Source organism: Salvelinus namaycush, chromosome 24 (genome assembly GCF_016432855.1).
Source record: "Salvelinus namaycush isolate Seneca chromosome 24, SaNama_1.0, whole genome shotgun sequence".
Classification (NCBI taxonomy): Eukaryota; Metazoa; Chordata; class Actinopteri; order Salmoniformes; family Salmonidae; genus Salvelinus; species Salvelinus namaycush.
In genome coordinates this window covers 10,519,387-10,533,338 of record NC_052330.1, presented here as the reverse complement: position 1 = coordinate 10,533,338, position 13,952 = coordinate 10,519,387, and the positions used below count along the sequence as shown (strand labels likewise).

General features: G+C 42.1%; 2 protein-coding genes across 3 annotated transcripts in view; one reads left to right on the top strand and one right to left on the bottom strand.

Moving 5' to 3' along the window:
* LOC120019691 (rho GTPase-activating protein 18-like) overlaps positions 1–1,543 on the top strand; it is a 22,104-nt gene extending 20,561 nt beyond the window's left edge. Inside the window, exon 15 of one of the 2 annotated variants that reach the window (XM_038963080.1) lies at positions 90–1,543. In XM_038963080.1, the coding sequence (XP_038819008.1) occupies positions 90–181 (92 nt within the window). In that variant the 3' untranslated portion in view covers positions 182–1,543. The remainder of the gene's footprint in view (positions 1–89) is intronic. The other variant, XM_038963079.1, reaches the window with a different exon arrangement.
* On the bottom strand, positions 1,500–13,952 carry LOC120019692 (enoyl-[acyl-carrier-protein] reductase, mitochondrial). The gene is made up of 10 exons (XM_038963082.1): positions 13,796–13,952; positions 5,576–5,673; positions 4,981–5,112; positions 4,621–4,764; positions 4,329–4,431; positions 4,138–4,240; positions 3,964–4,037; positions 3,761–3,821; positions 3,563–3,635; positions 1,500–1,732 (listed from the first exon to the last, which is right to left on the bottom strand). The coding sequence occupies exons 1-10, from the start codon at positions 13,948–13,950 to the stop codon at positions 1,572–1,574; spliced, it is 1,104 nt and encodes a 367-aa protein (XP_038819010.1). The 5' UTR covers positions 13,951–13,952; the 3' UTR covers positions 1,500–1,571.

Genomic DNA, 13,952 nt, shown 5'->3' with positions numbered 1-13,952 from the left:
AAGTTTTGAATTTCCTCATGCAACAGGGTGATCAATTTAAGATCCTATCTGTATGTCAGACATGTTCTTTGCTGTGTGTTCCTGAACAGAGGAGCGCTGCCTGGATGAGGAGACCTATATGAAAGACCTGTTGGAGCTCAACCCCAGTGCAGAGTGGTTCATCAAGTGCATCCAGAGATAGGATATCTGACTGCTCACACCCTGCAAGGAGAACGGACGGGGGTACCGCAAGAGAAAAGATTTCTATCTACTTCACCATGACATGCTAATGTTAAGGCTGACCACTGGACCAAAGGACAGGTATTACAGTGTTAATGGTGTGTCGTTTAGAATGCTACTGGAAGTCCAACTGTCAACGCATGAGGAGTTGGACAGTTGTGACCGAGGAGAGCCACTGAACAATAATCTGTGATACGTCTGTGTGTTGATGATGATGATGATGAGGGCAATTTCCTATACCATCAAGGTCCTGGATTAGTTGATCGTAATGATCAATACAGTAAATGGTCAAAAAACCAAGAAAATAGTAGTATTATAATGGTTATAAAAATGACAGGTTTGTCAGACAACATTGTATTTACATTAAATAATAGACATGGAAGCTCTAATATGATTTGTTTTACTCTGTATTCTCCCTTGTAAGATGGTGAGTGCATGCCTCCCCTAACTCAATTTGTGTTTTACTGTAGTTCTTTGTAAAGGTTATATTATTTGACTCGTTCCATCTCACCCAAATACTGTCCAGCGACGTCTGTAATCAGCAATGTCAGTGCTCAATATTGCAGATAAATAGACAAGTTACTAATTTGGTGATATTTCAAAACGATTCTTCCCTGTTACTACTTTTAAATTCACTGCCAAATCATAATGTATGGTGAGCTGAAGTAGTTGGTGGATATAACACTCCTTAGTTCTCATAGAGGGTATTCTAGCCCCAGTTTGCTATTAGGCACTTATCTGTGGGGTCCCTCTGAGCGATCCCTCCACTGTGACTTCTGTCCGTTTCATGTTGACCATGTAGACAGAATATGACCAGTGAAAGAGACAGCCAATGAGAATCAAAGGGATAACGTTAAGTACATTATTTAAATGTGTTTGTTAACATCAGTTCTCAAGCTGTGGTCCTAAACTAGCATTTCAGGTTGCTTCCTAATAACATTAAAGTGTGCAAAAGATACTTTCAATGGAGGAAACGGTTTAAAATAATTTAATGTGTATGTCTGAACATTTCAATTTAGAAAGCAAAAATGATATAACTACAGATATGACTGTGCTGTATGAACTGTGCTAAACGATGTGATTTGTATACCCTCTCCCTGCCCTTATGTTGTGCTTTATACTGTAAATATGACTGTTGAAAGATGTCCCTTTTTGTTGTTGTATACTATATGTTCTACAGCTTCTAAAATGACCACTAAACATTTTGTAAATAATTGCATAATTACTCCTTTTTGGTGTGTGTGCTCATTTGGTATAATGCTACAGACACAGATAAATAAATAAATGAAAAAAGAAAGCAAAATAAAAAGTTTCCCCGAAGGAGGATACTGTGTTTTTTGTTTTGCTTGTGACTACATGAGTAGTACATATTTCCTTTGATGCGCCTGTACTGTGGCCTGGAGGGCTTGGCTGTAGTGGTGGAAGGGAACTTGGACACAATGAGGTGGCTGGAGCTGGCCAGACTTCACTAGATCACACACAGAGGTCACCATGGCCTGTAGCTGCGTCACATCTGCTGGGGAAAGAGACACAACAGACCCATATGGAAAATATATAGATGAATTAAACAATATTCTGCTGTTCTACCTGGAACTTGTAAGTAATACATATGGCAGCAAATACACTGAGAAGATTCATAGGTTCTTGTAATATCTGACATACCGTTGGTTAACATTTAGACATAACAGAAATGTTGCATGTATTGTTTATACAAACATAAGAGACAAGCTAAGCCTTCTAAGGTCTCATACATAGGACATACACATTTCAAAGCTCTTGAATACCACTGTCTCACATCACTTATTAAAGAAAGTCTGCCATGAGTAGGTGGAAAGGGGGAGGAGAGGATGAAGGAGGATGAGGAGTAGAGAGCTAAAGAGGGGGAAGAGATAAGGAGGGGAGAAAGAAGGAGGAATTACTTCTATAGAAGCAGTGAATCAATTTCGTTATTAAGTGGAGATCCCTCAATAATTCTCACAATAGCACATTGGTAGCAGTATCCAGGTTTCCATCCAACCATTTCATGAGAATGAATTACCTGACACATGAAAAAAGTCACGACCGGGCTGATGGACACATGAAATGCCGGTACAATTTTATAAATGTCGACAATTTGTTCGTTCGACATGATGGGATCTTTTTGTGTTGGTCAAATTAATTATGCGAAAAATGGCGGTGGAAACGCCTATATTGATATAATAACCTTCATATCGAATTAAACTTGAAGCCAGGCGAGGATATGTTCTCTGGTCCTCCCACTACGACTCGGGAAAGCATGCAGTTTATTAGGATCAGATTAAATAAATCATGAGCTTGATGCTCCTTTCCAATAAATATCGAGGGTCTTATTCTGGTGACATGATGATCGGTGCTGGACTACCATTTTACAAATACAAATAATATCGCTCTTATCGATAATATTCGCAATGTAGGTAACTTAGCCTACCCGCACTGTATCTGCAAGCTGTTGGCTTGAGCGCATGTACCAAGACCGGAGTGGGCATATTCGCTATATAACGCAACAGCTTTAGTGACAAAACCATCAGTTTAGTTGGAAATGCGATGCGAAACCCATTTAAATAGTATTTTTCATTCGGTACATGGGAATTTAACAGCAAAAGTTATTTTTATGTGCACTACGTCATCACGCACATAATTTTATCCACAAAAGTCAGTTTGATGAAAACAGCTCTGGTACGAAAATGCGCATATTGTTTTATAGAGATTTTTGAATGTTCGCATGAAAATCTGTTGCAAATTGGATGGAAACCTAGCTAGTGACAAATATCAAAGCTAGGCTAGCTTTGGTTAAAACCATGAGTGGAAGACCAAAGGCATAGCTGTATATAAATCAACTGTCCAGTAGGTGGTGCTGCCCAGCCTTAACTATGAAAACTCAAACCTGAAAATGTATAGTAATGCTCATGTTTTTGACTTATAAAAACAATGTGAAACCTATATGGAAATAATTAATTTTGTCGAGGTTACATTGTCAGAATATACACACTTTTATTATAATATTCATAGATGACTGATATAATTCATATATTCTGCCTCAAATATGTCACAATCATGTATTCAATTGTGTATGTCATATAAGGAATATACTGTAAGTCAACACATATACAAATACACCATTGACATATAAGGACAAATATACAAAATCTTACCAGATACTATGTAATTACATTCATTATTCGATTTTTGTAATCATTATTTTCTTCTGCCATACAAGATTCTTATTTGTTTTTCATGATTATTTTCCACATGGCTCAGTCTATGAAAGTTGGATAAAGTGTACACTAGAGGGTTAAAGTGAGTGAGCTTTGTGCAGCAAGTTTACCTTTACTGTTGTTTCTTTTCCACTGCGTCATCCAGAATCCTTGTAATGTTATATTCTTAAAAATGAGTGATTTCTTTTCGAGAGCCAAAGAAAACAGAAATGTCAAGGATTCGCTGTCAGCAAGGTTACATATGGTGCAATTTACAGTGCAATTTGAGAATCATTTGCGATTATGTTGAACAACAAATATGAACTCACAGCTGGAATCTGGAGAGGCTTTTTGGCCATCCCACCATATGTCACTAATGTTGCCCCATCACTGTGAGGGCATTCAAAAAGAGGGATTAGCTTTCACAGAGAATCAGTCCTTTCAAAGCCTAAATTAACACGATGGATTACATTATTTATGCAGACCATGTTGTAGTAAAGATTTAGGCTAGAAACCCTCCTCAGAAACCCACCAAAGACTAGAGAGGACAAGTCCACCACTCCGGCCTCCAACACAGTTCAAACCCAGGATGGGCTTTGGGAGCTCCTAAAATGGCAATACATTAGTGTAGTCTACAGTTGACTGTTGGAAAGAAGCTAATACCTCTAATCTCATCATACATTTGATGGTGTATCTATTCACTTACCTGAATTACGTTATCCAGACCCAGACATTGCAGGTCTTCTTCGGTGATAACAAAATCAGCTCCCATCGATTTTAGTTCCTCCTCCAACTCTTGTCGATTGGGTCTGAGAGAAAACATGAAAAATGTACTCATTGAATTTGAATATGAATACTGTTGTTATGTTCTGAGTCGATACTAGACAGAGTCCCCACCTGTCTCTGATGATGTTGATGGTCTTCACCCCCAAGGCAGCAGCTATTTGAATGACAGCCTGACCCACTGCACTGTTGGATCCATTCTGTATCACAGTGGCCCCTGCAGACAGTGAATAAATGATTGAATTAAGTAATTATTTATTAATGAATTAATACTTGTTTACTGCTTATGAAGCACCATTTCATAAAACGTTTCACACTTGAGTAACAGTAGCTTGTACAGGCAACAAGAATGACCAAAAGGACAGTGTCCCACAGAAATAATGTTTATCGAACTACTGTTGTCTACCTGGTTTGAGTGTAACAAAGTCCTGCAGCATCCTGTAGGCAGTGCAGGGGTTCACCCCGATGGTAGCAGCCCCCAGCAGAGGGATGTCCTTGGGGACCTGGAGAAGGTCATCAGCCTCACACACTGCCTCTGTCCTCCATGTACCTTTAAACAGAACCCCACCCAAACGCTGTCTCACAATGATGATGTCATGTCACACAACACAAATACAACAAGTAGTTTGAGACTCTTGTCTCAATCATTTCTTATCACTAGGTCTTGGTCAGGGTAAAACCGAAGGTATCCACATGGCCCTCCCACCACTGTGGTTTTACAGACAGAAGAGGAATGTACTGTAGTACTGATGTACTGTTTTCTCACCAAAGCCGGCATCCCACGGTATGGCCCAGTCTCCTGGTCTCAGAGAGGTGACCTTCCTACCAACCTCCACCACCTCCCCCACTCCCTCATTCCCACCCACAGCAGGAAACACTGGAAGGATTGGGTATGTGCCTGTGGATTACAATGCAAATAACTGTTTTATACCCTGTGTAGTCTTGAAAACCCGACCCCTAGGCAACAGCAGCGGGAGGCGAACTGAATGTCTAGAGAGAATCTATGGTAACACGAGGTAACCGGAGCCAGACTCCAGCACCTTATGGGTGCAAAAGGAAAAGTAATAATAAGTAGGATAAACCAAGGTTATGCCAAATTTAGGATTAGGGTTATGGTTGAGGCTGGGGTTAGGGTTGAACCTGTATGCCGACATGAAGCTAGAGTTAGGGTTGTGGTTGAGGCTGGGGTTAGGGTTGAACCAGGATGTGGACATAAGCCTAATGTAACTCTAGCCCTGTTCAACCACCTCTACATACTTTATTCTTAGTTATTATGAAGTGTTACCACATCTCTTGAAGATACAATCTCGATTAACTGATTATCTATCATGTATTTTTGATTCATGCAGTATGAATGTTACCTTGTAGCATGTTAATATCAGCTGGATTCACTGGTGCTGCCAACATCCTCAGTCTGACACTATGTTGACCCAGGGCTGGCAAGGACATCTGCTCCATTCTATTATATGGACAATAACACAATCATGTAAATTAGAAATTGCCATCCACATTGATGTTTATGTGTTTCTTTATTCATATTGAGGAAACAAGATTACAGCTACAGTTAGGTAGCAATGATAAAGAGTTACAACTGGGGAAACAGCACATGGTCATAATGTCTTTGACAATCTTTTTATATATTTTTCAATTAGCTTTGGGACTGAAGTTGGCTCCTCTCATTGTTCGGGCGGCGATCGACGTCACTGGCTTTCTAGCCATCGCCGCTCTATTTTTCATATATCCATTTGTTTTGTCTTGTTCCATACACACCTGGTTTTCATTCCCTAATCACACTAAATGTATTTAGTCCTCTGTTCCCCTCCATGTCTTTGTGTAAAATTGTTTTGATGTTATGTGGGTATTGTTACGCGCCAGACTTTTGTTTATGTTCCATGTTTTGGGCACGTTATATGTACTTCTGTGCTTTCGTTTGGACCGGAATAAAAAGTGCGCCTGTTAACTACACTCTGCTCTCCTGCACCTGACTTCGCCTCCAGTACACACCTTTAACAATTTTCACAAGTATGTGGTGAATTTTCAAAACTCTTAGTACAAAACTCCAAACTGGTAACACTTGTAACGCAGCAAGTCTTATATGTAAAGCCTTCTATTGTGCCCTCATTGATCCAGTATACAACCATTGATCCAGTATACTGTGAAACACTGATTTAATCACCCAAAACACAACGTAATGATATCTTCTCAATTTAATTGTTTTAACGACCAGTTAATCCTACTAGAAAAAATGCAAGATACATGTTTCAAAATAGCCCTTTGAGTGTAATTTGCTACAGCACTGTAAGTTACAGTACATTACACTGTTTTCACATTAGGAAACACACTTACTTTAGCCCTCAGAATATTCTCTCTTTCTAGCCCATGTCTGATCAAAGGTGTGATCATTGAAGGTGTGATCATTGAAGGTGTGATCATTTCACAATCATTGATGAAAAAATATAGATATATTGTTCCGATATAATAAAAAAATAGGTGTACTGTAATCAAATGAAATAAATTGAATTAATTAAATAAAGATAACGTTTAGCATGGCACTAGTTTTCATCATGCCGGTCTTGAAAATTTGGCCATAGGCTCTCATCGACATTACAGTAAATATTCTCATTGTTTATGCACCTGGGGAAAAAAACTTTTGGCAAGGCAAACTCGACTTGAGTGGGTTGAGTCACTGATGTTATCTTCCTGTCCGGTCTTGTGCCCCCTTGGGCTCGTGTGGTGGGGGAGATCTTCTCTGCCTTGTCTCATGGTCGTAAGTTTGTGGTCTGTTGATATCCCTCTGGTGTTGTGGGGGTTAAACTTTGACAAAGTCGGTGGGGTTGTATCCTGCCTGGTTGGCCCTATCCAGGGGTATCTTTAGACAGGGCCACAGTGTCCCCCGACCCCCCTGTCTCACTCTCCAGCATCTATGTTACAATAGTCTATGTGCCTGACGGCTACGATCCTTCTGTCCTATCTGGTGTTTTTCTCCTGTATTATCTGGTGTCCTGTGTGATCTTAGGTAATAGCCCTCTAATTCCCCCATCTCTCTCTCACTCTCACTCTCCCCTCCCGGAGGAGCTGAGCCCTAGGACCATGCCTCAGGACTACCTGGCTGTCCCCATCCCCAGTCCACATTGTCGTGCTGCTGATCCAGTTTCTACTGTTCTGCCTGCGGTTATGGAACCCTGTCCTTTTCACCGGATGTGCTAACCTATCCCGGGCCTGCTTTTGACCCTCTCTCTCCCTCTCTCTCACCTGCTGTCTCGACCTCTGAATGCTTGGCTATGAAAAGCCAACTGATATTTACTACTGAAGAGCTGGCCTTTTGTACCCTCTATAACCACTGTGATTATTATTTGATCATGCTAGTTCTATGAACGTTTGAACATCTTGATTAAAGATCTGGCCTTAATGGCCATGTACTCTTATAATCTCCACCGGCACAGCCAGAAGAGGACAGGTCACCCCTCAGAACCTGGTTCCTCTTTAGGTTTTTCCTAGCCACCGTGCTTCTACATTTGCATTGCTTGCTCTTTGGGGTTTTAGGCTGGGTTCTGGACACGATCTATGTGACAATCTGTTCATGTAAAAAGCTTTATAAATACATTTGATTGATTGATTGATTGATTGATTGATTGAAGTGGATTTAGCAGCTGACATCAATAAAGGATCATAGCTTTTACATGGATTTACCTGGTCAGTCTATGTCATGGAAAGTTTTTCGTAAAGTTTTGTTCACCCAGTGTACATATGAAGTGGGTAAAACAGTATGTAAACATTATTAAAGTGACCAGTGTTCAATGACTATGTACATAGGGCAGCAGTCTCTAAGGTGCAGGGTTGAGTACCGGGTTGTAGCCGGCTAGTAACAGTGACTAAAGTTCAGGGCAGGGTACTGGGTAGAGGCCGGCTGGTGGTGACTATTTAACTGGAGATAGAAGCTGTTTTTCAGTCTCTTAGTCCCAGCTTTAATGTACATATACTGTCTCCGCCTTTCAGATGGAAGCGGGGTGAACAGGCTGTGGCTCGGGTGGCTGAGGTCCTTGATGATCTTCTTGGCCTTTCTGTGACACCGGGTGCTGTAGATGTCCTGGAGGGCAGGCATTGTCTACCTGGTGATGCGTTGGGCTGACCGTACCACCTTCTGGAGAGCCCTGCGGTTGTGGACGGTGCAGTTGCCATACCAGGCGGTGATACAGCCCGACAGGATGCTCGCAATGGTGCATCTGTAGAAGTTTGTGAGAGTCTTGGGGGCCAAGCCACATCTCTTCATCCTCCTGAGGTTGAAGAGGCACTATTGTCTGTATAGTGAAACCATTTCAGGTTGTCAGTGATGTGCACGCCGAGGAACTTGAAGCTTTTCACCCTCTCCACTGGGCCCCGTTGATGTGGGATGGAGGGTGTGCTCCCTCTGCTGTCTCCTGAAGTCCACGATCAGCTCCTTTGTTTTGTTGACATTGAGGGAGAGGTTATTTTCCTGGCAGCACTCTGCCAGGGCCCTCACCTCCTCCCTGTAGGCTGTCTCGTCATTGCTGGTAAATAGGCCTACCACTGTTGTGTCATCTGCAAACTTTATGATTGAGTTGGAGACGTGTGTGGCCACGTGTGTGGCCAGGTCATAAACATGGCGAAGTCCTGCACGGAGCCTTCACCGTGCTGCCACTTTAAGAGCGCATCAGCAGTCAGGAAGGAGGAAATAAAGATAGCTCCTCCGGCTCTCTGTGTGAAGCGCTCGGTTGGCGCACATTTTGACAGTGTGTGCAACTCTGCGGAAGTCTTGTTGATTTTCAGCTTGCTTAGTTGTAAAGTTGATCCGCCGGTGTTACCGCTTTAGGTCGTGGTTGTAATATTTTGGGACCGCTCCTGTCATTGTTCGCATGAAGTAGTAGCAACATTGTTGCGAAGCTTTGAAAAACAAACCATCAGGTGTATCAGACGGACAGAAAGTGCAACTGCAAGCCTGAGGTCAACTGCTAGGAATACCCCCTCTCTCTCTTACTCTCATTTCCCCTCTATTGCTCCAGTGCTTTACTCTGCAGCAGACTTTCTTTTTTGTCAGGACGCTCCCTTTGCTGTTTAGTGTCGTTGGACTGTTAGTCCCCTGCCAGTTTTATTTGGTGTGACATTTTAGTTAAGAGAGTTTCTGTGAGAGTTATTGTTTGTTGTTGTTTGAACTGTATTGCTTTTGTGTGGGACTACTTACATTTGGCCGAGAAGATTTTTTGATATTTTAAGGCCTTTGTTTGATCTATGAACTCCCCCACCCCACACATCCATTCATATCCCCTGCACTCCTCCCCTGGGAGGTAATACAGATTATTACAAATCATTTTATGTTGATGACTGGGTTCTTGTCAATTGCTTCTATGAAGTTGCAGTTAAATTGCTCTGCCATTAAAATTGTTTGAGGTATTATTGATTGGGTTACCCCTGTGCTGTGACGTGTGTCTGGCTACCTGGCAAACAGGCAGTGTTGCCAACTTAGCAACTTTGTCGCTATATTTAGCGACTATCCAGACCCTTCTAGCGACACATTTTCAAAAAATCGACTAGCGACAAATCGAGCGACTTTTTCTGGTGTTATTGGAGACTTTTGGAGACTCTGACGTGAAAGCACGTACCGTTCTTACTCTTCTCAACGAGCAGCGTGTGCTGCCGTGGGCCCCACCCCCATCCCAAAGCACTCACAGGCGGCCCAGTCCTCGTGCAGCAGTCCCTCCCAGCTGCAGTCAGAGCAGGAGATGTTCATCCCTCCGCGTCCAGACTGCAAATGAATCGCGCATGCGGTAAGCAGCTGCTGGCTGATCCCACCCTGGGCGGGATGTATACGTAAAATGTTCTTTGTCTAAAATAAATCACTGCACAAAAATAAATCACTGCATTTGACTCACACAGCCTCAGTCACTTACTCACCTTGTCCACTGTGTGTGTGCCTCTCTGTGACATAAGCTAAACATCTAGCTGGCTAGCTCATCATGTCTCAGTCTAAACTGTACACTCAAAATACAGAAAGGAGTGGGAATCAAACCCTGAATTCAGGCTGGTTGAAGCCGTTTATTGAAGATGATACACGGGCATACTGCCTGTATTGTAAGGCTGATTTCTACGCCAAACTTAGTGATGTAAAAATACACATGACAACTGAAAAACATACTCAAAAGGCAAAGCCTTATAACAGTTCCACCCAAAACAAGCTGCCATTTATGGTTTAAAAAAAAGTACTCTGCAAAAAAGGCTGAGGCATTAGCATTAGCTATCGCTGAACACTGTTCCATGCTGGCATGTGATCACATTGGAGAAGCATGTAGAGCTGCTTTCTCAGACTCCACTACTACAGAAATTATTAATGGTGTTCTAGGACCATACTTTCTGAACAAGTTGGTCACAGATGTGGGTGACCAGCGTTTCAGCCTCCTCCTCGATGAGTCCACGGATGTAAGTGTTTCTAAGTACCTGGGGGTTGTGATAAGGTACTTTAGTGACACCAAGCAGCCAATTGTATCAACATTTCTGGGGCTTGTTGAGTTGGAGGGAGGAGATGCCAAGTCTATAGCCCGTGCTGTTGTGGCTTTCCTCGAGAAGTGTTGTCTTAAAAAGAGAAACTCCTGGGGATAGGGACTGACAATGCCTCTGTTATGACGGGGATTAACAATGGGGTCCATAAAGTGCTGAAGGAGGAGTATGGCCTCAAATATCTGGTTCTTATTCGCTGTGTGTGCCACTCTCTGCAGCTTGCTCACATATTTAGGGTGTTTTTTTACTCACTTTTTGTCTCTCCCACGACGTTATTCCTCTCTCCGACAGCGTCCATCACAATTACATGCACATGGCCAATTATGCAAATTAGGCGATTACTTCATTTAGCAACTTCTAGCAACTTTTAGGACAGCCAATAGCTGCTTTCCTTACTGAGGAGTTGGCAACACTGCAGGCTACACTCAGTCTCTTCTGCAGATGTGTGTGCGTCTGGTAGTGGGTCTCTATCTATCCTACTCTTTTCCTTTCGGCAGGGTTAATACCTTCCTGAGCCCGAACAAAAATCTTTATCCTCTCTAACAATACCACTACAACCTTAAACAACTATATGGGTAATGCAAAAGGAAACTGCACTAAAATCGAAATGTGTTCATCCAACTGTCTTGGCTGTCTCATGCTGTGTGTGAAGGTATGTCATGATCAGGGATGCCTGAACTTGGAGTCCTGTCACGACTTCCACCGAAGGTGATTCCTCTCCTTGTTTGGGCGGTGCTCGGCGGTCGGCGTCGCCGGCCTACTAGCAATCACCAATCAATTTTTCCTTTTTCGTTGGTTTTGTCTTTGGTTCATTCACACCTGGTTTTTATTTGCTTTAATTTCTGTGTGTATATTTACCCCTGTTCCCCCGCTTAGGTTTGTGCGGGGTTATTTTTCTTGTTGCTCGTAGAGGTTTGTTCCTCAGTTTATTCACATGTGTACCGTGTGTTAAGTATAGTAAGGAGTTTTCCTCCTTCCGTGAGTGACTGACTGTGTGTTCCATTTGTCTTGGGCGTCTATGGACATTGTACCTGTACCGTTTTGGGACTTGCCTATTAAAGACGCTACATTGACATCTCTGCTCTCCTGCGCCTGACTCCTTAACTACCTCCAGTACGATTACGCAACAAGTCCGATAGAAAACCAAGGCAAACTGCAGTCAAAACACAGTGGAACAAAGCCAGAGTGCAGTACATGTATTTTTGTTATTTTTTTACTGGCATTTGCCTTGGTTTTTACTAGGATTTTGTAGTTACTGCAAATTTTCTCTGAAACTGAATATAATTGAACCAGGACACTTTTTGTCACAAGAAAAAAAAACATACAAAAATGAATAATATAAAATAAATGGTCACAAGATAAAATGACACTACAGAGTCTGATTTCAGTCATAACTCATTTTGACCAAATGTGTAGTTACTGCTGTTTTCAATTGTATAGCAGATGTGCAAGGACCACCAGAGGGCAGGCTGGGCTCACGGATAGTAGCCCAACAAGGCATGTGAGACAAGGTAACCAGAGGCAATTAAGCACAGCTGACGGTACTAATGACATATTCTCTTTCCCCTATAAGAGAGAGGAGGGAACAAGCAGATAAAAAGGGGGGGGGGGGAAACTATCTCTGGAGGATGGCCATCAAGAGAGGGGAGCTATCCATGAAGAACCTGTGACTTTTGTTGTAGTTTAAAGATAATTGTATTGTGCTCCTGTTTAATCTGGAGAAGATGTATGTTTTTCCTTGGGAGATTTTCATTGATTATGTTGGAGTGTTTGTATTGACCAAATTCCCTCAATAGAGAACTGTGTTCAATCAAGAAAACCTACTCCTGACTCGTTTATTCCACCTTTCTGCTTTAGTGACGCCAAATTACTTGGTCCGCTCACACAGAGTACATCTATTAAAATCATAAGTCATTATAATAGTACATTACAGTATATATCATACTACACTGCTCAAAAAAATAAAGGGAACACTTAAACAACACAATGTAACTCCAAGTCAATCACACTTCTGTGAAATCAAACTGTCCACTTAGGAAGCAACACTGGTTGACAATAAATTTCACATGCTGTTGTGCAAATGGAATAGACAAAAGGTGGAAATTATAGGCAATTAGCAAGACACCCCCAATAAAGGAGTGATTCTGCAGGTGGTGACCACAGACCACTTCTCGTTCCTATGCTTCCTGGCTGATGTTTTGGTCACTTTTGAATGAAGGCGGTGCTTTCACTCTAGTGGTAGCATGAGACGGAGTCTACAACCCACACAAGTGGCTCAGGTAGTGCAGCTCATCCAGGATGGCACATCAATGCAAGCTGTGGCAAGGTGGTTTGCTGTGTCTGTCAGTGTAGTGTCCAGAGCATGGAGGCGCTACCAGGAGACAGGCCAGTACATCAGGAGATGTGGAGGAGGCCGTAGGAGGGCAACAACCCAGCAGCAGGACCGCTACCTCCGCATTTGAGCAGGAGGAGCACTGCCAGAGCCCTGCAAAATGACCTCCAGCAGGCCACAAATGTGCATGCATGTGAAATTTATTGTCAATCAGTGTTGCTTCCTAAGTGGACAGTTTGATTTCACAGAAGTGGGATTGACTTGGAGTTACATTGTGTTGTTTAAGTGTTCCCTTTATTTTTTTGAGCAGTGTATATGTTTATACTTTACAAACGTACATTTTCATTATGTAGTTCGCAATCTGTAGTAGAAAAAACCAGTGAAGTAATTAAGTTAAGGATGAAGTAATTGTAAAATGTATTTTAACAAATAAGACAATCATTGAAAGTAATGTCAGCATTGCATTGTGAAAAGCAATTACTTTATATGAACATGTATTGCAATGTGAAACATGTATTTCTAGATGAAATACTGATACGGTTTGGTGAAAAAGTGACTATGATTTTGTGTGTTGTACTGTACTTAGTCAATTTAAAAATTGCTAAGAGTTTTGAAACAAGAACCTTTTAATGATCTGTTTTGAGCAGAACTATTTTCATTTCACAGTGAGCATCTCAAATTCCCTCTCAGATGTCTTCCAATCGACACACAGGTATGACAACATCATATGATCCCTTACCTGACTGTGTCATACTGATGTCCGTGCTTTCTGTAGACCAGTGCTGAGCAGGAGTGGAGTTGCCGTAGAGAACCAGGGGCCAGGGTGGTTCTGCTCTCTCTCTGCCACAAGGACAGCACTCTCTCCTGGGTCAGTCTGAACAGAGGCCTCCTCATGA